The sequence below is a fragment of the Mesitornis unicolor genome, unplaced genomic scaffold, assembly GCF_000695765.1.
Source record: "Mesitornis unicolor isolate BGI_N332 unplaced genomic scaffold, ASM69576v1 scaffold21243, whole genome shotgun sequence".
In the NCBI taxonomy this organism is placed as follows: Eukaryota; Metazoa; Chordata; class Aves; order Mesitornithiformes; family Mesitornithidae; genus Mesitornis; species Mesitornis unicolor.
This window is the reverse complement of record NW_010172931.1, coordinates 3,580-28,889: the sequence shown is the minus strand read 5'-3', so window position 1 is coordinate 28,889 and position 25,310 is coordinate 3,580. Positions and strand designations below refer to the sequence as shown.

The window sequence follows — 25,310 nt, the reverse complement described above, 5'->3', positions numbered from 1 at the left end:
TGCTGAATTTAAGTGACTGATGGATTCTCTTCACCTGAGGTGCAATTTTCCCCTGAAGAAATACTTCCTAAAGACCAATGCTGGCTAGCTGGTATTTATAAGAGAGTCCAAAGGGAATTACAAGTAGGTTGCTAGGGTTATCATTTACTCAGTGGTTTCTGCCGATATTGTAGCACAGAGATCCCACAGCACTTCTTCTTAGCATGTGATAAATTGTGTACCAGGTGAAGGTGAGAAAGGAGTGCAGGCAGCCACCGTGACTGCAGACTGTTGCTTTGCTACTCCTGCTATGAACCTGCCATTTCTCCACCAGCAACCACCAGCACCTTAGCTGCGCCCAGCTTTGCTCTTCTTGGCCCGTGATAAACATGTCTGTGTGTTTAGGAGTGCTTTGAGGAGATACTGCGTACATGGCTAAAATCGGGACAGTTCTGCATGACAAGAACAGTACATTTTATGCCTACATTTGCAAGACCCTTATTGTATACCAGCTCTTCATGCAGCCCAAGTGATTTCTAGTAGCTGATACAGTGCAAAATATCAACTAGTGTGAGTAAGAGGTATCTCTGCCTGCTCCAGTAGAGAGGTGTGTTGTTTTGATCTCTCCATCTTTTGATTAAAACTATTATTTTCATTACAGAAAGCTATTCAGATATCTTTTATGTTTAATGTAGCTTCCTTAGTTATTCCTCTTATGGGGAAAAAAATTCATAATTGGGGTGAAAAAAACAAAAAAAAGAAAGAGAGAGTGAAAGTATCCAGTTTAAGAACTTCTAAGTGGTTGTTTTGCTTTGTCCTTTTACTATAAATGTACTTAAAAATAACTAAAGTCCACCCCAAAATCACACAAAACATTACATCGGTTAGGTTCAAAATAAAATATCTAGTGGGATCTGAAATAGATTTTATGGTTTTTTTGATTGATGGAAAAATCACGTACTTTGTTTTTCCTGTACTCTTTCAGTACTGCAAGCCAGTTTAATGTTAATGATTCAGCTGTTATCCAGCTAAAGAAAATAGACTGATGAGGTTAAGTAAGGCCACAGTCAACATCAGTTAATGCAGGGTTGAATGTGTTGCCTGCCTGATTGGTATTAAAAAGAAAGAAGGAAAAGCAATGTTTAGCACCTTCATCTAAAAAAACGACCCGAGTGCCTCCCACCCAAACAAACAAACAAAAAAATTCCCCAGAAAAAACAATTAAAAGGAACTTCCTGAACTCAAAGAAAACGAAGAAAATAGCTGTTAAGGCACTGATGTTATTAATGTCTCTTCTGAACTCATTGTTTGTATATCTTTGCCTTTGCTTTCCTAATTTGGTCAATCACATTCTTTATGATGAGACTCCAAGTCTTCTCATTAATGTTTGAGTTCCTGGGTCTGTTGTGGCTTTGAAAGTTCTTGCTGCATCTTTGGCTCCTCTTCAGTGAGCAGATGTTGACCATGGATGAAAATGTTGAATTAACAACTTACATCTTTATCAGTTCTTTCTGCTGGGAGCTTCTTGCAATTCTGCTTTGAAAAGGAAAGAAGCTTTTTCAAACTTTTATTGTCTCTGGGTCATACAGGTTCTTCTTTTATTCTGTTCCTGTTTAAGTCATAACAAAGAATGTACTATGCCATCAGACTCAAAACTAGTTACTTGTTGCATTTGATGGATGTGCAATCAGAACAGAGTAGCAGCTGGAAAAGTGATGCAGATACTACCTTGGCCTGGAAACTATCCCAGATTTTGAAACTGGGACTCTTGAGGTTGTTTTCTGAGTTTGTTTTCTGAGACACACGATGACTAGATGCATGACCTGCACCTACCTGCATGACCTCTGTTGGACTTAGTTTTCAATATATCAGAGTGCTATGGAGCAGAGGAGTTTGGGCATGGTTTCTGAGACAGCCATGGGCTGCGGCGCAGGGGCTGTTTGGATAAGGCTGAACAGGAGGAGTGGGAGTTGCTGGAACCACAGCTGCTGACTCCACTGCAATGGTCTTGGCACCCCAAGGAGGGCACTGGAATCGAGGAGCAATGACAAAGGTCAGCAGACTCTCAGCATCAGCAAAGTCTGGGCAAAAGCTCAGCCCTTCATTCATTACTGAGCAACCAGAGCGACAAAACAGCCTTTTTCCATAAGAATTTGTGGCCCTGTCCACTGTTCATTGTATTGATTTCAATGAAACTTAAGCACGTACTTAGAATTAAGCACTTCTTTGCCTGGTCCCCTCAGGAGAGAGAGTTTCCCCAACTGGGGCCTAACATGTACTTTGTACAGGGAATCTTCTGACCTAGAAGGTCAGTTAAAGCTTCTGAGGGACTCTGAGGGGATATTTTTAATTGTTCAAAGTCTTATTTTGTTTTTCAGGCTCTGCAAAATAATCGGAATGTGTGTTTGTATAAATGCATAAGGAAAAAACTGGCAAAGGAAGAAGCTTGCTATTCATTGTGGCTCAAGTCCTGTGACTTCAGAGTCAGGCTGAGTTTTCCCGTTGATTTCAGTGGGTGCAGGGGCAAACCTTCTAGCCATTTTCAATGTATAATTTTTTCCCACGTAGAGACAAAAGTAGGTGGTATAAAATTGAGGCATTTTTGCAAAGTATACATACAGATAATATATATATGTAACTTATATGTACATAATATACATAACTTGTAAGGTTATTGTAAGTTTGCTTAATGGTTATAACCTCAGAGTAGAAAATAACCTCCATTCTTACAGTGGAAATCCCAGCACAGGGAGTGAGGCACAAGTGGGACCCATCTAAATGCCAGATCACAGAAGAATTCCTCAGTCTGGCAGCTTTGATATTGTGATCTTCAGGTTAGGTGTACTCCACAGCAAACTCTGCATCCTTTTAGTAGGTACTATCTGGGGGTAGGAATTACCTACTTCTGGACTACTTCCATGCTAAACCACATCTTTGTTGGTGTTACTGCATCTCAGCTTAAACTATGTTTTTCTTGTTTAACTTTGTTAGCTGTTTGTTTAACATGATCTGATGCAAAGTTGTTTTCAAAAAGATAAAGTAAAGCAACAGCACTCTTTGGAAAAGCAGGAGTAGTGACTGTAGAAGACATCCCCCCATTCCTGGCAGCTTTCTAGGCTTGTGCTCTGCAAGTGTGTGTGTTCAACCTAAGGGTATTAATGACTGTGTGCAGACTGAAAATTCAGATGCTCTCCCTCTCCTTTGTTGCAGGAGGAACAGGTCTGAGAAAGGGCAGGCTGGCATGGAGAGAGAGGTAAGTGAAGAAAACCCATGCTTTAAACCAGAAAAATTAAAGGGACTATTCCTAGCATTGCTATTTCATAATATTATTTGTAGTGTGATGGGAGAGAAGTCAACAGACACATAGGCTCCTTTATATCATTGACAAGTCAAGGGGATGATTAACGAGAGTACCAGACAATGTAATGGTAGGAGAAGGCCCACAGAAGTTAAACAAAAGTGCCTTCAGAATTTAGAGAATTCCCATGATCCATAGTAGGACCTCATTGTGCTTGTCTACTGTTTCTATTTTTGATTAGATTTATAAACACAGCACCACATATTTTCATGTGGCTCATAGCCTCAGGGCAGAGAGAGATTGACTGCGCTGAAACTGTGAGGCTTGTGAATTTCGGGCAAGGGATGGAGTGAAATAAGTAGCGTAATTGTTTTTGTGGAGTGACCGTGGGACCTTCTCTGTTCTGAATTACACATGGTTCAACCCTTTGACCTAACCAACCTTGGCAATGCCTGGTAGATCTCCTAAAGCTGTGCTGAAAGGTCCTATCAGTGACATGTTGGAACATTATCTGTCATGTGAGATGTGTGCCAACAACCATATTAAACTACATTAATTACTAGTAAGGCCATGTTTGTGACAATCTCAACTTCATTTAACCCATCATCATGTTAGTTATTGTTTAAACAGGAAGTACAAATGGGGACAATTTATGAAATCAAAATGCATCCCCAATGTTATCTTAAATAAATAATATATTTTAATTTGTTTTATTTATCTTCTGGTTCCCCCCCCCCCCCCCCCAGCATTTTTGTTCTTGTCATCTGCTCTGTAGCTTGAGTTTTTGAGGGCTTTTCTATTTTAAAATCAAGCAACAAGAAGACTTCTTCTTAGTAACTAAACTAATATCCTAGTGAAATTGTTGTTTCTTCCAGTGCAATTGTAAATGATACCACAGTTGACTGAAAGCATCATGCTTGTTTTCTAGCAAGAAGCAGACTTGCTAAGATAGTTTATGTAAGGCTGAAAGATCACATGTGAGTTATTTTATTGATGTACACCTTTACTGTTTTACACTCCAGCTAGTGCATCTCTGCATGGCAATGCTTGCACACCTCTGGATCAGTGAAGCACACATTTCTCTTTAATTCTGAGAACAATTTTCTCGTAGGCCTGGCCCTGTAGGCAGCAAAATGTACCGTCAGTCCTCAAAAGGCAGTGCAGTATGTAGAATTTCAGAAGGATTCTTTGCACATGGTTGTTTTCTGAAGAAATTCTGAATTTTATAGGCGAAGAGGCAAAAGCTTTCCTGCTCTGCATGGGCAGTGTACAGATTCAACCATGCCTCGCTGTGCCCAGCATTGTATTAGACTGGACACATGGGGTTACGTCTTCCACTCACGCACGGAGCTGCTCTTTTTCGACAAGACTTTTCTGGTAGCCTCATTTTCTAGCTAGAATAGGCTTAAACAAAGTGGCTATTTATTTATTTATTTTTTAATTGCTGCAAAGTCAGCTAAAAAATATGTTTGACCCTACTAAGTGTCATTCTCATTAGCAATGAAGAGTTTGCTCTTTGCAAAATCTAACATGGAGTGCTTAAAGCAGACAGGTGCAAATTACAAGCTGTTTCTCTTTGGCTGCCATCCCTTAAATAGACAAAAGTAATAGGCCTGGAGACAGGAAAAGGTTCCAGCTCCAGCTGCATAAAGGAAAGCCTTAACAGGGACTTAGCAGCTGGTTGCAAGAATTAAATGCTGTAAATACCAACTAACGCATTTGTGTGTGTGTGTTCACAGAGGAATGTGTTTGTAGGGTTCCATCCCTTTTTATGTGAGAGGATCATTCTTTGAAAACTGTGCTCTGCTTTATGTTGAAAGGCTAATTCTCTCGCTGAAGTGAATGAGAACAGAAGCCAACATACCTGTTCCTGTTTACCATCATTACACTCCTTAGAGCATTTCAGGCATTATTAGATTCTTGGAGCCCTACCAGATTGACAATATTTCCAGCTACTTCTCTTTTGGCTGTATTCAAACAACGCCCAAAGGAAAAAAATAAAAAACAACAAACCAAACAAAACAACCAACCCACAAACAAAACCATGGATGAATCTGCTGAGCTAGTTTGCTGATGTTAGAAACAGTTGTTCATATTAGGAACACCTAATTTAATTTCATGAAAGAGACATAAAATGCCAGTATGTGTATGAATCTAAGGTATGCATTTCCTAAAAGGAACTAAAACTCTGTCATTCCAAAGTTGCTCTTCTTTTTGACTTCCAGCTTGCATGGGGACTGCTGTCTGGAAGCAGTAACTTTAACTTTAACTCTAAGGCTGCTGATGAGGTCTGTCTGTGTGATCTTCGTAAGCAGATAAGGGTAGGGAGACAGCTCAGAGCAGAGCTTGTTTACAGTGGGACAGAAGAAAACAGCTAGACATAAATGAGGGCTGACGGTTTCATGAAGCACAATTGGTTGATCACAGATTCAATATGACTGCCCTGAACTGAGCGATGATCCGTACAGTATGCAAAATTCACTTTCTTGCTGGTCTGTGCCCACCAGCCTTCCAGCAGCTTTCCCAGAGCCCCTCAGCCACAGCTTTGAGTGGAACCAGAGCTGAATGCAGCATTGTTGTACCCAATTCCTTTTGACAACAATCACATTCTTTTAAAAACTTCATAGGTTTTAGTTGTCACTGGTTATAAATGAGGGTTTTTTCCCTCGCTGTTGCTGCTGCTGCTGTTGCAGTGCTCCCTGCTCTCCTGCAGACCCCAGTATGGCGGGTACTGATAGTCCTGGTTTTCCTTTGTTTCAGTGGGTATCGGAAAGCAGGCGATGCTTTTTAATGATGACGGCATGCAAAAAGGCATTTGAAGGTTTAGGTCACTTTTTGAGTGACATGGTGATTAGTCTACGCTGTGCTCACTTTTAACTCCTCTTGTTTTTGCTGTAATGTAGCACTCTCAAGGTAAAAAGACATTTAAAAAAAAAAAGTTAAAATGCAAGGCTTGTCTTTTACCAACTGTGTGGAGCTTTGAGATAGGATAAATTGCTGTAAGCATCAGCAGCACCCTTTAAACTTGACTTTGCATGCAAAGGATATCCCCCTTCTATGTGGTGGCTGTGGATGGACAGGTCTGATGTGTATTGTTTGTGGCTGTGAGCTGGACCACCTCTATCACAGGTGTAAACCAGCACAGCCTTTGCGTCACCTGAGCTTTGGCCTCAAGTTGTGTAACTTTGTTTCTTTTTTAGGAATGCTTTTTTGTGTTTATTTTTGGATAATGTTCTATAATTAGAACAGTAGCTTTCTGAACGGATGTACGTTCATGTGCATTTGTCTAGGTACGCTCGCACAACTGGACTTTGCCTGCAAATATGGCAAGTGGTCACTGAAACAGTTTTATTTAATTTGCTACTGGAAATCTTAAGTTTTGCAGGTACCCATGAACTGATTAACAAACAATTGCTTTAGACATAGATTGGCATAAATACATAAATTAACTAGTAGAGACTAATGATAAAATGAATATAAAATGCTACTGGATATTTTCCTGCCTATTCTCTGATGAGAAGGCAAAGTATCATAGGGGTAGTGAGCTGGGGAAGAAAACTTAAAATTATGTGGGAGAAGAGTGTAACTTACACTACTGAAAAGTGTTTATGTGTAAAAGAGAGAATGATGAAGAAATTGGCTGGAGATAGGTATGAAAGGAAAATATCTTCTAATTTCCTCTGAAGCACAAAGTGACAGGAACATGTGTTGATTACACAAAGGCCACCACTGAAATAATCTGTTATTCAGTTATGTTGAGAAGTAACCCTGGAAGAACTACTCTTTGCTGCTGAAAATCAGACATTGCTTTCATTCTGAAAATATGTACTCATGAGAAACACCTTTTCAAAACCTTATCACATCAAGGGACAAGGACATAATTTCTTTTGAAATTCTTTCTAAGTAAGTAGGAGTGGTAAGTCTGTTATATCAACTCAAAAATACTAATTTGCATCTGGGTGTGTTAAATGTTAAAGAATGTTTTGCTTTTTTTTAAAGAATATTTTGCTAATGTAATGCTATTTTGTTTAAAAAACAAATGTTGGTGTTAATTATTCTGAACACTTAAAAAACCCCCTAAAACAGCAGCAGCAACAATTGAACAAATAAAAAAACAACACACAAAAACCCTCACTCCAAAACATGAAGACCCACTATGCATCTTTATTAGCTATGGGAGAGGAGAAATACTTTTTTTTTCTTGCTGGGAAAAAAGCCTATGTGTTTCACACACTATACAATTGAAAGTTGACTATGGTCAACATAGCCTCCAATTGGGTTTGCTAGGGAAAACTGACATGCTGAAGGAATACATAGAAAGTAATACACGTCATCTTAATTTCTTCAAAGGAATATACTGACTAACAATAGTTGAAAATTTTCCCCAGAATTTTTGACTAGATCTTGTTTCCTTTAGCTGTTAATATAAAATGTAAGGATTTAAATGGTGATTATATGCAGCATAATAAGAATATTTATCACACAACAGTGTTACAAATACTGTTGGAATCTTTAAAACTTTAAAATTAAAATTTTATGGTGTGCAGTAATGCAGTGATGCCTTAATATTGCAAAAGAGATATAATTCTAAAGGTACTAACTGAGCAAATATGTATTTTTGAAATTTTTTCTAGTTTGGGAAAAATATCAGAAGCAGTAGGGTGAATTTCTGAACCTATTGAGCTCCTGTCAAAATTATCATTAACTTCAGTTAATGCTGCATGTGGCTTGCAGGAATTATTTCTGTTAAAGTATTTATTGTATCTTTCATAATGTGTCTGGTGATTTTTTACACATTTGCTTTTTAGTAGGGTAACAGTCTTAATTTAAAGGAAGTCCACTGTTTGCAGAATAACATATAAGCATGTATGCATACATTCATGTGTGTGTGTGTATATATATATGAGAGGATATTAATATCTATATTAATCTGTCAGTGGTATGGTTCAGTTATTTTTGACACTTTTATTGATTGTGTCTGCTGCAAGCATTGTTTTTTTTACTGGAAATTGACACCTACAATCAAACAGGAAAGATGGATGCTGTGAAAATTGCGATTTTTCAATGATTCTTGTAATTAATCCTTTTGTATTGACAGTTTCCAGGAGCTATGTTGCCAGGAGTGGTCTTTATCTCTGGACAATTAAGCAACTGGCTTGAAAAAATAATGCTGTTATCAGAAACTGCCATGTGATGTTTGAAATATAAATGGGTCTGAACTGTTTTCTTACTTTGGTTTTGGCTTTGATTAATATTCCCAGATGTGCTTTGTTTTAGGTAATCTTTGCCTACTTTGACTGTTAGCATCTGTTATAGGGGTCTGTAGCCACATACAAGCCCATGCATGTCTCTCTTGTTAGCGCTGCTCAAGGTATTATACAAAGACGGTGTTTAGCACTTGGGCCTTCCTGATGGTAGTGATATGACTGCATTTTTTATTTTTTATTTTTTATTTTTTATTTTTTATTTTTTATTTTTTATTTTTTATTTTTGTTAGCTTTTCTTCCCCATGGGAATTAACATGGAGTTTGTCAGAGTTTAGATCCTCCAAGACATCCTGCTATTTGTTTCCACTGTAACTGTTGCTGACATCTCTCTAATATTAAATGAACTTTTCATCGATGTAATGAGTCCTGCTTCCCCTCTCCCCTGGACCGAGATCTCTCTTTTGTGACATAGAGTCATAAATTGTTTTAGAGTTATTTTTATTTTGTTGCCTCGTATGAAAGGGTAGAGCTCATTCATTTTTAGCTGCTCTGTGATGAACAAATGCACTGGTTATGTAATCAGACCTAGAAAATAAGAGCACAAGGAATGTCAGGGAAGTCTGTCTATAAATATGCTGCATAACCAAACTTTTCTAAATGAAGCATTGCAATTCTGCAAGTGAAATAAAGCAGTTGCTGCTGAATGCATACTGTAAAGACGAGTCTTATAATGTTCTTCATTTGTTGAGGTTTCTTTGCATTAATTAAAATTGGAGAAAAAACAAAGTATTTTAATGTGACCTTCATTTGGCATTTGTTTTAACTTTTCTTCTCCTATTTTATTTAATTCTTCCACTTCTGTTGTTCAATTAGTGTTTGACCCCTTTAGCAGAGATGTAAATTAAATGACATTTCAATGCCATCCCATATTTAAAATACTGTGTTAGTTGTGGATCATAAAGGATGATCTTCGTTCTTTAGCTAATTTATTCATTTAACAATTTCCCTCCAGAAGTTCCAGCAGAAGGCTCTGAAGCAAACTAAGCAGAAGAAATCCAAGTCGGCTGAATTTCTGATGGGTGAGCCTTGCTTGATGAGTTATTGCTCATAATTTGTGTAAGGATTAATTAACTAATTACAGACAAATGGCTGTGGGCGAAATTTTGCTCTTGCTTGTCAGGGTGCAATTTGTAATTATTTTAATCATTTATTCTTTTTTTTTTTAGAGTTAATTTTAACCTAATTCTGTTTTGGCGACATTTGAGGACGATACACTTGAGTCTTTCAGCAAAGGAATTACTAGAAGGAATTTTCTGCTTGTCATTGAAATACACTTTGCTATAATGTGCTCTTCTGACCTCCTTGTTTTCTGCAGTAAAAGACGAGAGAGCAGCAACAGAAGGCATTGAAAATCCAGCTTTTAACATCAGCAGCACAGATCTTTCAGCATATCAGCCTTCAGAAGAGAAAGTTATTAGACATGACAAGCCAGATAGCACCCTTGCAGCTCACCAACAAAAACTCAGACTGCAAGCCCATGCTGAACCAAGAGGTGAGACATCAAACTTGATTAGCCTCAAACTCGGTGACAGTGGTTGTGTTCCCCATCCAACCTGCGTGCTCCGTGGCCTGCAACTGGGCGATTCTCATCCTCATCCTGACTTGTCCAAACAGGTGCCCCTGGAAACTCTGGATGGGAAAACCAAAATACTGCAAAAAACACCCAGGCTCCATCTTCATGCTCAAGTGACTCACAGTAATGAAGGGTGCGGGTTCCGCTGTGCTCCCCGCACGCGGGGAGGAATGCAGGGAGCAGGCGCTCGTTGCAGCACTTCCCTGTAATTTGTGTCAGGTTGGGTTTCGGAGGCTCTGCAGCTGGTCCGAGTGCACAGATGCTGCTCCCTCACATTGAGTACTTTTAAACAGCTTACAGATCCATGATTGATTGTTGTCCTTAGGTTTCCCATATGTCCTCAGTCAATCAGCATCTTGCCTCTGCTTTATCTTTTGTTATGTTTTGTTCAGCCAGCATTGCTCAGATACTTGGAGCAGAGAGTCCTGTTTGCTCAGTTTGTCTAGTGGAGTGATTCTGGCTTTCAAGCTCAGCTTTGATGCAGCACCCAAAATGCCACTGCCTCTGGAAACAATCTCTGTTTATTATTTAGGTTTATTCTGTAAGGAATATAGGCTTATAAGAATCTTCACTGGTGTCAGTTTTCCTTTTGCAGAGGTTTGGTATCTTCTAGCCTATTGTTTAATTACTCCATTCTGAATTATTATTACTGCTGAATGTTATGACGAATTAGAATGTTATGACGAATTATTATTTTTACTTAGTAATCCTGTGAGGAAGAAGGTGAGGAAAAGATTTTAAAGGCATCTTGTGAGCTATATGAGGAAAATCTTGGGCCAAGCTTTAACATAAAAGCAAAAAATGCCTGAAGTCAGATTAAAAATCTTCCCTAAATACTTATTGGACTGTGCGGTCTCATTAACTTCAAGTGGACTGCACGCATCCATGAATATGTAAATGTGCATCCAAGGTCCCAGACCTCCCGAAGTACCAAAGGATCTGGCATGTCTTTCAAGAGTCCTGATCACCCAGCAGTTCCCATTAACTCTCCAGCATTGATGCTGCTTGCTAAGTACTCTCGTGTGTCAGCCCAGGTATTTAAATTGATAAGTACAGGCTGGTGAGCAGAACTCCGGGCATTCACTCTTAAAACTCTGGATCTTGTTGTGTTAAGATTTTATCCTTGCCGGACTGGAGAGCCCATGGCTTCTAATGGCCCCTTGCAAAATTAGGTTTGACTTTCCATTTAGCCTTCATGTGACTCTGTGCAGCACTGCATGGAGCAGGAATTCTTCGTCTTTCCTTTGCGGCCTGTCAGAACAGTGATTAAGCAGACAAAGGGATTGATTGTTTTTTAATGAAATAGTCTATCTGGCAAAAAATGAAGTCGGGCTCACTGGAGACTATCCACACTTTCAGTCACCTCTTCAGAAATTCATGAATAGTTCCCTCAAGAAAACAACAAATTTTTTTAGAAGCCTGAAATGTGTTTTTAAACATTTTGATTTTTCTTCCTAAATAACATTTTGCTCAAAAAATCCTAACTGAACATAATCTTTGTGAAAGGAGTAGAAATTGCTACATTTTGCCTGGAATGCAATGCCTTGATACACTGCTAAGTGTTACTGTAATGGGAGAGGAAATCTTGCTGAGCGTTGGAAAATTTTGTTTCCCAACACTGTGTCTCCCTCCTCGACCCTCTGTTAATCCAGTTAACTGAAAGATCAGTTATTCATGTAGCTCTGCCTGTAAGTCACGCAGCTATTAAAAAAAATAATCATCCATTTATACCATCATAAAAATCCAGATTGGAAGAGACCTCTAGAGATCATCTGGTCCAACCTTGCATTAAATTGTTCTTAGTCTAACTCATGTCAGGACTTGTTTGGCAGTCAAAGGGGCCAGCTTAAATTTATCAAGGGCTGCAAGTAAAACAACAGCTTCAAGTCTGTCCAGAAACCTGGGAAAAAATGGAACTAAACCTTCTGGTGCCTCAAAAGCTAATTTTTCCCCTTCCCAAGTGTAACAATACTTCATTAAAGAGGGAAGGGGAAAAGGCAACTGCATAGGTAAGCACAGTATCATATGAATGTAATAATGTATAGATGATCATATTTCAGAGTTCTCACTAAGGACCAAGTCTACGGGTAGCTTACCCCTTCTTGTGGCAATCTGCTGTGGGTTAGGACTACCAGAGCCCATGGGGATTGGCTCCTTGAGCCTGCCTTCCTTTGCTTTGCTCCATGTTTGTGGCCACTGAGTATAGCTGCTGTCACTTCAGCTCATGGCAAAACTGCATGTGGTGTTAAAACAACCATGATCCTCTAGCAGAGGGGAAACTTTTCCACAGCTTGCCTTCTTCTGCCCCTCAGCCCTCAGAAGCCACTGTGTCGTCCACAAGAGAGATTTCAGCACAGAAGTGTGGGCAGTTTTTTGCTTGCTTGTCTGTTTTTGGTTTTGTTTGGTTTTTAGTTTTGTAGGGGTTTTTTCTGTAGGGTTTTGTTTGTTTGTTTGTTTTTCCTTTCACTCCCCTAGGAGACACGACTTGCACCCCACACTGGAAGATATTTCTCTAGAAGTGGGTGCTCACACACATCATCATGGCTTGTTGCCCCCAACTTCGCTATGCTAGTGAAATGGCACTTCTTTCTCCACCTCATGCCAGGCTTCCTTCCCTTAAGGGAAATGCTAGCCAAGTACAACAAAACAGCCTGTTTAAAATAAACATATTTTAGGCTCCTCCACTGGCCCCTTTCACTCTTTTCCCCTTTGCTTTCCCAGATGTCAATAAAATACTCTTCCTTTACTCCACTGCAGGACCATCGGGTGTCCTTCCAGATATCACCCCCCAGGCTCAGGTTTGGTTACTTACTCAGTGAAGAATGACATTTGTCAATTCTAACACTTGATGTTCAACTGTACAATTTAAAAGCAGTTATAACCTTAAGCACAATTATTTAATCGCAGCATTTAGCAGATTACAGTTTCAAAACCACTATATAAACATCAGGCTGGATTTTCAGCCTATGCACTTGAAGGCAAGGGCTCAGAGATGGCATTGCCTTTGCATTATCTTTCCACACATCACCGTTTTGTTAATGGCAGCAGATAATAGGTACAGGGATCCTATCATTACCTCCATCTTGCAACAGTGCCACAGCCTGTTCCTCTGTCAGCAATTGCTGGAGGGAAGAGTTCTCTAGAAAAATCTCCACCTACTTTGGAGATGCCTTCTCACACACCTCCGTGCTAAGGATACTGGGAAGGAGTGTGAACAGTCAGCTGTGTGTTCAAGACAGCCTAAAAAACCTGCTTCTGGAATTTGGCTATGACTGCACTGGAGGCTGCTGTGCAGAGTACACATCGCTTGGGGATTAAATAGCCATTGCAGAGGTCCATGACATTGCGACTTGACTGCGTCTGCCCCATAAACAGCTTAATTCACAGGTATGTTTGTGCTATATTGACTTTTCCATTCCCTTTCCTCAGATAATAAAACATCTTCTGAAAAGGGAAGCCTGTGAATAGATTCTTGTTTTCAAGAAACTGACGAAATCTTTCCAGTGTTTTTTTTTTTTTTCAGAGGCTTCTTCACCTCTCAAACCAGGTTAGCGGAACCTGTTCTTGTGCTTCAAAGTGCAAGGCTCTTGTATGTTTTGCTTGTGGGGAAACTGAGGCAAACCAAGAGGCCTTATCTGCAGTCACTCTGCAGGCCTGTGATGGAAATAGAAATAAAACCTCTCATTCCTAGTCCATTGCTCTGTTTGTTAGGCCATTCTGTCTCACACTGCTATATTTCCCATGATTGACAATATTCCAGATTTTATCATCATTAGTGGACTGTTGTTCAGGAATAGTCCATTGAGTAACTCTTTCTGCTGTATGTTTTCCATCATTATGATGAAGACCTGGTACTGCTGTTAAATGTTATAGTGACCCAGGGGAACTGGCTGACTATTTACTGAGATTAATCTCCTGATTTTCAGCCAGATAATTGGTTGCAGCAGCTTCTACCCTATTTTCTCTTCTTGATTCTATGCTGACTCTCTGCTGATCAGTCCTATCACCTTCATTTCTTTCACATATTTCTTGCGAAATTAAGGTCATCTAGCAGCAGTCTTGTCTTTGCCAAATTGTGCAATTTATTTGTTTCTGAAAGTACTGAGTTTCCTTGTGGCTACATCCAACCAACTCTTCTGCTTTTCTTCCCCTCAGCAAATACTGAATTTGCAGAAATTTTCATGTTGACCATCCTAACAGGAGGTCTAAGAAACAATTTTCGCTGGGAAAAATGTATGGGGTTGTATCACCCAAACCTGCAGTGACAGGAACCTGTGTATACCTCTTTCTCAATTGTCAGGCACCTGATCTCAAGGTGAGCCAGACTCAGCTTTTCTTATTTTCCCCAGAGAGGTTTAAACTTGAAACACTTTGGAGAGTACCCTAATGTTCAGACTGGCTTGGTTAAGTGTCTACTCAGCAAAAGGCTTCCAGTAAATTGTGATGATGGAAGCACCAAGCCTCCAGGAATATACCATCTTTGGCTGATGGCAGAATACAAGGGTAGCTGCTCAACCTCAGATGGATAGTGTATGTCACAAGCAATCCCTTAACACAGGACTACTGTACTTAGCTTTTTATCATAGGCCTGCAAAGGAAATGTTTATCTATTTCAGCATTTGATGTGTTTGTCCTTATCTGCTGTGATCAGAAAATGTGCAAATGGCTTATACCAGTTTGTACTATTTAGTGTTCACCACAGCCACTGACATACACAGATTTGGTCCAACTAATCCTAAGAAGAGCCCTGTGGGATGACACTGTTCACATTTCTACAAGATAGGTAAAATGTCCAGCCTGAGCATGCTGAGAAAATATGTGTCAGAACAAATTAGACCGTCATCTTTCTGGGGTGCCAACCATGCATGTGAGTTGCACAATCCAGGAACAGGGCTTTTTGAGAGTTCTCCCACTGGGTGGTCTGCCTTACACCTGGTGGTTGCAGACACCTTCAGAGACTGTGATGCTCTGTTGCTTTTGTATGGAAGATGGAAGAAAGGCTAATTGTGTTCTCCTGTATCCTGTGCACTTGTACAAAGGCTAGAGGCAGTCTGACCCTAGATGTTGATGATTCAAGTGAAAATTGTCTCCAGATGACAAGAAGTGTTCATTTTTTCATCTATCATCCCCAATACACAAATCTTTTTTCAAAACTAGATTATCTCCTAAAATCAAAAGCTCTAATTAATTCTACCATTTTATCTGCAACAGGCACTGTTAACATCTCATATCATGCTCCAATAAATTTGCCCACAGAGATTAACAATATTTGAGGGCGGACGGGGAGGGGAAAGGAAAAAAAAAAGAGGGAAAGAAAGCTCTTTCAATTGAAGACCAGAAAATATTATTCTAATTACCCCAGGTACAGCATGGCATTAACATGGCTATACTGCTTCTGGGAGCAAATTAGTGTCTCTATGTGGTATTCTGCTGCACCACCTCCAAGCTGCAGAGCTAGGTTGCATGAATCTAACAGTGCTGCATGTGTCCTATGGGGAAAATCACATTGTAAAACAGAGCAGTTCTGCTCCTTATCAAAAAGAAGTAGAGAGAAGCGTTTTCTAAGGAATAGTTACTGTCAAAGGTAGTTCAGTTGTGGCATGGCAAAATAAACCCTTTCTTGCTCAAGTTTGTAACTGGGCAAGGACCTTGACCCAGAAATATGCAGTCATAAAAAGAACTTTGTGAAGGAGCTGTGTGGGAACAAACTTCATAAAAATATCAGCAATTACATTAAATTCAGTCTGTTTACAGAAAATTGAAGGCTGAAGCTTTTTGAACATGATTTAATTTCATTCCAAAGAGATGGTAGGTACCCACTGCAGCGACAGTAAAGACAGATGAAAAACCAAGAATCTGCTGGAAACTGATGTTTGTGCTGCACATGAAGGAAATAGGAGCTTGCGACACTGGCTATTTGTGTTGGACAAAATGATTTGCATGAAGGATGGGACCAGGAGTATGAATCAAAACTGTACCTTTTTTTTCTTAAACAGTGGCAAAGTTTATATCTAATAATTCAACTTCTGTGTATGTGGTTCCATGCTTTCTGATTCCAACAGGGACTTGAAATGGAAATGCCAAACCCGGTATGCAGGGCATGATGGATCACCATGTATGCATAGGAATAAAAGGGTTGTCATTGGAAGTAATTTTGCGTTGAATTACACAATGTGTAATCCAATTGAAATCAGCAGAACGGCACAAGGTGTAATGTAGTGTGCAAAACGTGATCCATTGCATGCAATTTCAACAACAGGGATACTGTACCACTCATCTAAGTAATGTGCTAAAATTGAATTTGTGAAAGGTAGGGGGAGAAGAATTGTGAAGAACAGATGCATTTTATAATTGGGAAATACTCTTTCAGAAGGTGACTGAATATATATTTTTAAAGATAATTTATTAAAATTAGAAATAATTTGCTTCATAATAATGCTGTTGGACCCTCAAAATTCATCAAGTTCCCTTGCTTGGCAAGACCAGCCAAGCCTGCCAGCCAGGGAGCACTCAGTATCCATTTTCCCCATTGATATGTGTCACATTATCTAATAGCATTCCTAAATGAACTCTGTCATCATCAGTAAATCTTTTTCTCACGTCTTCGACCAGCAGTGTTTCCCCAGGAAAAGCAGCAGGTCTCACACTGGCATCCCTTGGCACAGTGCCCTCTGTTGCCTGCAGGGGAAAAAAAAAAAATTATCCTTATGCTGTACCTTTGCTTAAACAGCAGCAAGCGTGTTAAGTCATCCAGGAGTGGAGGGGAATAAAAAGTGGGTGCCGTGAGTGTGATGCAGTGTTTTTCAAGTACTGGGGAAGGCGCAGCGTGGTCTGCGCTGCTCAGGCTCACAAACGGCCCCTTTGCCAGCATCCTGTCAAAGCTGACAAGTGAGTTTATTCAAGGCTTGCAATATAAACATAAACCACAGTTATGTGGTTTACTCATTACCTACGGTCTCCACTGAGGATAACGAAAATGACATATGATACCTTTAAAACTTTTTAAAAATTGAGAAGTCACGTAGCAATGGTAGCATTTAACAAGCTGAGTTTTCAAGATATAATCTACTGTCCAGTCACTTGCTTAATGCTCTTCAGGATTGAAGAAGGATCTTACCCTTAACATGTAATTTTTCACTGAATTCTGCCTGATACTCATGAAAATTTGAAGCTCTATATATAACACTCTACTTCCCTCTGCCATGTATTTGGTTATAATCTAGAATAACTTTGTGCTTCCCAGTAATCTTATTTTAGATCTTCATCTTATTTTAGACCTACATCTAAAATAGCATAAATAATATTTTTCTGTATTTATTGTATGGATTATGTTAGATGTAAATCTAAAAATAGTAATAATATATCTTAATTAAGGTATTCAGCTTCTAAATGTACATAGATCAGTCGATATAAATTTAATTAAAGGCATTTGGAATGGCCATGAGCTGATGTAAATGTTACAGATATCATGATTCAGTAATGTCTATTAAAAATCCAAACTAAAAATATAACTTTGGGTTAATGTATAATAATTCTTTAGTTTTTTTCTTGCCAAAATGAGAATGGAGAGTTAACACTGTTTTGTGGATTACGTATCAATTGAATATGCACTTCAAAACTAAAATTTTATTTTTAATGTCTTCATAACGTTTGGATGTGAGTAAATCTAACACCACAGTCTTGGAATAAAAACTCAAAGTGTTTTCTTGTGAAAGTTTCAAACATTTGTACATGATTTTCCAGTTTTAAATAATTGTTTAAATCAACTAAGAACTGAATCAATGTTTCTCCACTCTTATGTTTTAAATGTTTTTAATTACTTTTTATAATCGTTTATAGTTTTTTTCCACAGTACAGACTAAAAGCAAAAGCCTATAACTACAAAGAAGCAACTTGCAGGTATCAAGCTTTGGCAATGTAGGTACTGAATTATGATAACAGTAAGTGAAGCAGTTGAAAGTCCAGGAGGTGAGACCCTTCTCTCCCCTTCCTCCTGATCCCAAGCCTTAATTCTTGCTGTACAAGTAGGCTGGGTGTCTCTCTCAGAGGGGATTCAGGTTTCACCCCAGGATGCTGCTTTGGCTCTAGTGGTTGCATACTCTATTCATAAAGAAAATGAAAAATATACTAGCATAGACCCTTATATTTGGGCTGCCCAAAGAGCCGTACCTGCAAAGTAAAATGAAAATTATCCCTAAGGAAGTAAGTTAAATTCTGTTGAATGGAGACAGTGAGGATTTACCAGCAAACAGGAACTGCTGCTGCAATAAGTGTTTTAAGACAGCTGTGTGGTAAGGAGGACTACTCTTTTCCATTCCTAGCTGCATCATTGTGTTCAACAAGCACTTGGGTCAAAATTCTGTCTCAGACTGGAATTTCATACTTCCAAGATGCCTCTGTCTTATGCAAAAGGCTTTTATGAGTGGCCTTAGTAATGTCCAGTAACGTTCTATCGAGTCATTGGTAGGGACATGTGTTGACTCATTGCTTCCTCAAAAGGAAGGGTTGCTACGTAATAAGACAAGTTTGCTTAGACCATAATCTGCATTCTGTCTTCTAATGGAAGCTGGCTCATGCCAAATTTTGTGCTTTTCTCTCTGAAAACAAGCACAAGTAAGTACTTATCCAAGCTTTTAGTAATTATTCACTTGGCTATAAATAGTTCCTTCATTTTTACATTGGTCAGGAGGCACTTAACAAATCCAATGAATTTCTGTATATTCTTTCATTAAATTAAAAACCTGGATCAATAATACAATATGGATGAAATAATTTCTTGTCATCCAAATTCTATGTCATACCCTTGATGTCATATTGATACGAGCTACCTGATCTCTTTGTGGAGTAGAAGACCTTGCAGAAATGCAGCTTAGTTATGCCCTTTCTGTCGTATTCTCAGGACATATACTGTATAATTGACTACAGACATCTTAGCTTAAAAACCATCTTAGAGTTTCATCCAGTCCTAGTAATACACGTGCAGTCCCATGGGCTGGATCCAAGGATTATGCTAATTTTATTAGCAACTCCTCTTGCTTTAATTAAACTGTATAAATTCCCACCTGGTCACTGTTGCGCCAACACTCTTAATTCCATTTTTATTTGAATTTATAGAAAATCTGTAGTTTTGCACTTAAGTTCTTATTTCCTGATTTATCTATTGTGTTTTCTACATGAAATAACACAACTTTGAGGCGTGAATAGGGTTTTAAATTGAGTTAATAGATTTGAGCAAAACTCTGGATTAAAGTAAAGACCTAAGTTTCTAAAGTTGGCCAAATCTTTGTAGGAGCCAGTATTCAAAGGAACATTCTGTCTGAAGGCACCAAGCTATACACTGCTGTTCAAAATACCTGCAAGCAAGCTCTATATTAACATTTATTTTACTGTGTTTATACCACAAAGCAGACTGATATGAATTCCTTAGTGGACTGTTAATTTACATGTTATACACTTTCAAGTATTTCCAAAAGTAATTGTGAAATGATTAGTAATCTGTTCACGTGCTGTCAAAATGTTATTAGCAAAATGCCTTGGGCAGTTTGTTATGTTGACTAAAATTGATAATTTTGTATTTTAAAACTAAAGCAACTCTCCCTGCCCCCAACAAATCTTAAGACCTGCTCAAAGCCCAGACCTCCTGGTCACACCAGTTCTCAAGCTGAGAGAGGGAAAAGAACAGAAAGCCACAGAAAAACCCCAAGAGCAGTGGTCCAAGGTTTGCAGTGATTTTGACTCTTCAGAAAGCCTCATTGAATGTCTTCTGTGAAGACCTGCAGTTTAAAATGGCTTGTTATCTATAAAATCACTGTAAGGAGGTGATTCTGGCACTTACCATTCATCCTGTCTACATAGGTTTTAAAGTGTATACATTGCTCTGGGAAAATCAAACCTGGTTCTTCTTTTTACTTCTGTATAACTTTCTGTCTCTGGCTGTGTGTGTTTCTGACAGCACTAATGCCCTGGACCAAATATCTCACTCCTCAAAGAAGGGCTTAGGTGGTTCTTTTTTTAAAGAAGACCAAAGAACAAGCGGTTTAATGGTATTTGTCAATGTATCTCTTTCTTGAATAATGGCTTCCATGCCTCACGGACTCAAATATAAATTACACTTCCTCCTAAATGCTAATTATTCTGTCTAGAATAGTCGCCAAAAAGTCTATTTCTTAGAGTTTCACACCAGATCCACAGGATAAAGAACAAGGGGTATTAAAATTCATTAAAAGATGTTGTGATATTAAGACTGTACTACTAACCTATGCACTAGCTGAGTATTGCTTGTATGGTTGCAACATACTTTCCAGCAATTTACATTTACACCTATGAAGTGATTGAATAAAGAAATGCATCATTTTCTTTTTTAGCACATGGGTGAATTATTTTACCAACATGTGAAAGGGTGTTCATATAACATCATGGTGCTTTGTGCTAGAGAAAAACAATTACAGTGAATAAGGTAGAATGGCTCTGTTATTGCAGTACATAAGACTTTGATTACATGCTGCCAAGATTCATACCAGCCTAGTAGTTGTTGACAGATAAAGTAACAAAAATGAAACTCATTTATTTTTTCTTTATTGAGACTTCAAGGTAAAGCAAATTTTCAGTTCTTGTACTTACTACATTGAAGGAACAGAGACTGACAGTCAAAATGTGCCAGTCCAGAAATATAAATTAAACCTAGTATCATATCAAAGTTTCATTTAGTCTCTGAAAAGGAGCTGCTGCTTGGATTATTTTTGATCCTAAAACAAATACACTGTAGACTACTATAGTGTATCTTGGATGAATTAACCTCCTTGTACATTTAGCTCTTACACATTTTCCAGGATTCAGATCTATGTCTATTCAAGCAATTTTAAAATTTTGAATGTATTTAATTATTTTATTTTTTCTATGTTTGTGAACCCAATGAACACAAAGATGGTTTTAATAGAGTGTAGCACTTCTGCTGATGGAAGGACATATTTTGAGGAAAACGTCTTCCGTCTCACCTTGTGTAAAGAAAATTCTTCTGACTTTTACTGGGAGTTCCTCTAGGCAGCTAGATGCTGCATTATTCCTTGATAAATCTAACAAAATACGTTTTTTTGTAAACTTGATTGGTTTCTAAAGAGCAGATGAAACTAGCTGTTAAAATGGAAAGTACTAAAATCAGTGGTTTTATCCCATCAAAATGTTGTATTAGTTACCTAGCCTAACCTACCTACCTATAATTGCTCTTCAGATTAATGAGGCAGTATTCTAGGATCTCTTCTGTAATTAAACACTTTTCTGGTTGAATACAGTATTAAAGATACACCAGACACTGAAACCTCAGTGGTGAAATTTAAAACTGTTGAAATTGGAGGGGTCAGCTGTGAAACACAAATTCCTTTGCAGCATGGGTAATTCACTTGTTAAAAGTGTTTCAAGAAAAATTTGGCTTATGTTGGGGATACTGGATTTTTAAAATTTTTCTTATCTTTCCATCATCTAAATTTGAGAATTTTTCTCATTAGTTCCTGAGCAAAAGTAACATAAAGTGCACTTGTTTCCAGAATTACCTTTTCTGACCTTTCACAAGATGATAATTGCCGTAGTAGTAGGCTTAGAGGACTTGTTAAAAAAATTAAGTTTATAAAGTAGCAAAAAATGCCCCTTTGCTTGCTGGTGTCGATTTCAAAATTAACATTTTGGTTCATGTGCTTCTAATAATCGCTGACCCTTACTTCATGTGCTTTCCACAGGAAATGAATACAGCAGAAATTGCTTTGACCCGTTGATGGATGAGGAAATAAACCCAAGGCAGTGTAGGATGGAGGTCAGTGAAGAAGGTGAGGCAGAATTAAGTATGTAATTTTAGTGTCAGAATATTCTTTTCCATTCATGAAAATGAGGTGACAAAGATCACATATGCAGTTCTATTTAAATATTGAGGTTTACAATTTAAATTATAAGCCTTAGCCGCTTGAACACGATAGGCAGTATACATAGTCTTTGATCAAGGACAGTGAGTTAATGGACAGGTAAAAGTGAGACTGTGCTGTATTCACTTCGCTACCGTAGCAAAACAAAGCATGGTCCGAAAACATTGTCTACACTACTTTCACTTTCATTGACAAAGTTAGTCCAGAACTGAGTATGAAGCTGTAGCTTTTTTGCAACCTTGATCCCAAAATCCTTCTTGGAAAGCATTTTTATTGCTGAGCTGAATGTGTGTTTGCCTAACAGAAGGAAACTCCAGAGTTTATAGAAGTTCCCAGCACACAAGGAGGCTCTTTTGATTTTATTTTTGCCAGTTCAGCTGAGATGTTTAGCTTTGCTGTCTGTGGGCGATAGTGAGGAGTAAGAGGGTGTGACTCTGCAGAGCTGGGAGAACAGAAGTTATGCATAGGTATGAAAGAGATTAACCAGGAGGTATTGTCTAGGGGAGGAAATTCTCCTTCACTGTCATGACTTTTAGATAAAAAAGGGTGGGAATGGGCCTGCCTGAATTTGCATGGTATTAAGTAAGAACATCATTATGGTAATGAAGTGCTTAGCTATGCACCGAATGCTTTGGCCCAGCTCCTGTTGCCAAGCACTAACAACCTGATAGCACGCAAGACCCAGTTCTCCTGTGTTACCTTCCTAGCCCTTTGCTTTTTTAAACCTTGTGCTTATTTGTACCATAGAGACTCTCTAGACACACAGTTGTAGTCAAATCTAAAAAAAACCCAAACTGTGCTATAAAGGATCTCAAAGTAGGTTACTTCTGAAAATTAAGAGAAACTTTTACTTTGAGTAGATATGGAGGTTTAAATTTTTGAGGCATAAACTTGTGTGACTGAGAAAAAGCAGGCTCTGATATATACCAGGAACTTGAATTTCTGTGTATTAGTGAAAAAAAATCAAGGTTTATCAAGGGTGAATTATACCTAACCCCTATAATTTCCCCATTTGTTGTATAGGACATCAATGCAATACCTTGGAAATCAACTTCTGGCTCAGAGTTTTTAATGAAAGATTTTTTTTCTGTTGGTACTGTCTTGATTCATCTTATGAATAGGCTTCATGAGTCATGATCTGCTTTGTAACCAGAGAATGAAAGGCAGATTAGATTTCTGTAACTGTATGTGTGTGCCTAAAAACATGTATGGATAGAGTAGCGACATAAGTGATACCTGGAAGTACAGTTTTCATTGGGAGAAAATGTTCTTTTTCTTGTGTTGAGAAGGCTGAGTAATACACACTTAACCTTATTTTTTATTTATTTATGTATTTTTTATTTTTACATTTGGGACAGATGAAAGCAATGAAAAAGTTCATCCAGTTCCGGGGGTGGGAGTGGAGAGATGTTTTTAGGCACTTGTGTATCAGGCTAGACTTGAGATCCACATATAAGCACCTGTCCTTTAGTGTTCGTCCTTTTTCTCTTCAGCGAAAATGTCACTCAAAGGTTGGGGTGACACTTGTTTATTAAAGATCTGTTAGTGATGGTACTGGCCTCAGGTTGGTTGTGTTGACATCTGCAGAGCAGTTATAATGCTATGTTTACCAACACCTCTGCCAAGAGCAAGACCTCCACCTTGGAGATATTCAAAAGCCAACTGGACATGGTCCTGGACAACTTGGCCCTAGGTGGCCCTGTTTGAGCAGAGAGGCTGGACCAGATGACCTCCAGAGGTTCCTTCCCACCTCAGCCAGTCTGATTCAGGGATACAAACCAGGCTTATAATCTGTTTTCTTTTCCCTTGCAGAAGTGTTAAATAAGTGGAACTACATTTGTATGTAGTGAATGGAGTTAAAAGGACAGTCAGATCTGAAGTCTGGTCCTACACAGTTATCCCCTGATTGGAAATCATGTCAGTTTATATCCTATTTCCAGCTAGCAGCTTGTCACCAACAGGAGACAAAAGCAGAACAAAATGAAGAAATCAGGGCATACTTTAAAGTTACACTCTTCATATGATTTAAGCAAGTCAGGCCCAATGCCCAAAGAGAATAGCTGGTGAAAAGCAAATCTTCAGCCACTAACTCTATTATACAAAGTTAAATATCATCTTAATGTGTTCATCATATGGGATTCTTTAATGGGTTATTCTGTGAAAATGAAGATATTAGCAATTATCTTTTCTATATTTGATAAATTAAATTTGTTCTGGAAATTTGTCTGAGTTGATAATGCCCTGAGAACAAACAACACACCACCATGGATTTGCTCCCCCCCTCCCCCTCCTCACCAAGGGAACTTTTCAATGTTACATGTTAGAAGAAATGTAAAAGAATCTGTACTTGCAGAAGAGTTTTGCAGAAGCCTCCCTCTTTGAATACTCAGTGTAACTTAAAAACTCGGCTCTGAAATTTCATGGTAAAGAAAATCTATTCTTTGAGATTCTATCAGGTACTTAAAAAGAGCCACCCAAGGTGGCTTGTAGCTGTACTTTAATTCACCTACCTTGTATGCATTTCTTTGGTCTTCTACCTGCATGTCTTCACTGACAACTTTGAGAAACCAGGGTGTGGGAAATCTAGAGAGAAGATAGTCTCAATAGGTCATTTTTTCTCATTAATATAAACACTTGAAGTGAATTTTTAGGTCTTGTGGGAAATGGAGTATGTGTGTGTTCCTTACTCCTTTTTAAAATCTGCAGAAGTTACCAGGAATTTGAGTGATTGGCCAACCACAAAATCAAAATTCATAGTGTGCTGTAATAACTACTGATACTAGATAATGTGTTAATATTATGGACAGCAAGGTAAAATTTCTAATAAAGATCCAACATCACATTAGAAAAGACATTAGGTACTTTGACTTTTATAAAGAGTCAAATAGAATTAATCTGGCAATTTGAATATAAATAATAATTTCAACAAGTCTATTAGCGGAATTAGTAAACTAGTTTCAGTCCCGATCAAGATATAATATTGCTCATCATTTAAAAGTATGCAATTATATATTTTTTATTTTAGACTGTCTTCTGTAACTCAGAAGAAAGTGACAGTCACCTCTGCTATGAAAACTATTTTGAAGTGTCAAATGGTTTCCTAACTTTTGTATTTTTACGTCTTTACTTATAGTATAAAGTAATCTTTCCTGAAATACTACTGGAAGAAATGATAGATGTTTCACTGTTGTTTTTTTAAGATTCTGTGAAATTTGATGAGCAAATCCTGTTCAGTAAACTGATGAAGCTTCTAGATGAAGAAAATAAGATGCTGGACTTCCAAG

At 38.3% G+C, this 25,310-nt stretch overlaps 1 protein-coding gene across 1 annotated transcript; it reads left to right on the top strand.

Moving 5' to 3' along the window:
• Nucleotides 1-3,220: 3,220 nt before the first annotated feature.
• OFCC1 (orofacial cleft 1 candidate 1) lies at nucleotides 3,221-25,310 on the top strand (the record flags this gene model as incomplete). Its single annotated transcript, XM_010180562.1, has 5 exons — nucleotides 3,221-3,232; nucleotides 9,497-9,563; nucleotides 9,860-10,036; nucleotides 21,847-21,933; nucleotides 25,227-25,310. Coding segments are annotated over exons 1-5 (427 nt in total), but the record flags the coding sequence as incomplete, so codon positions are not given.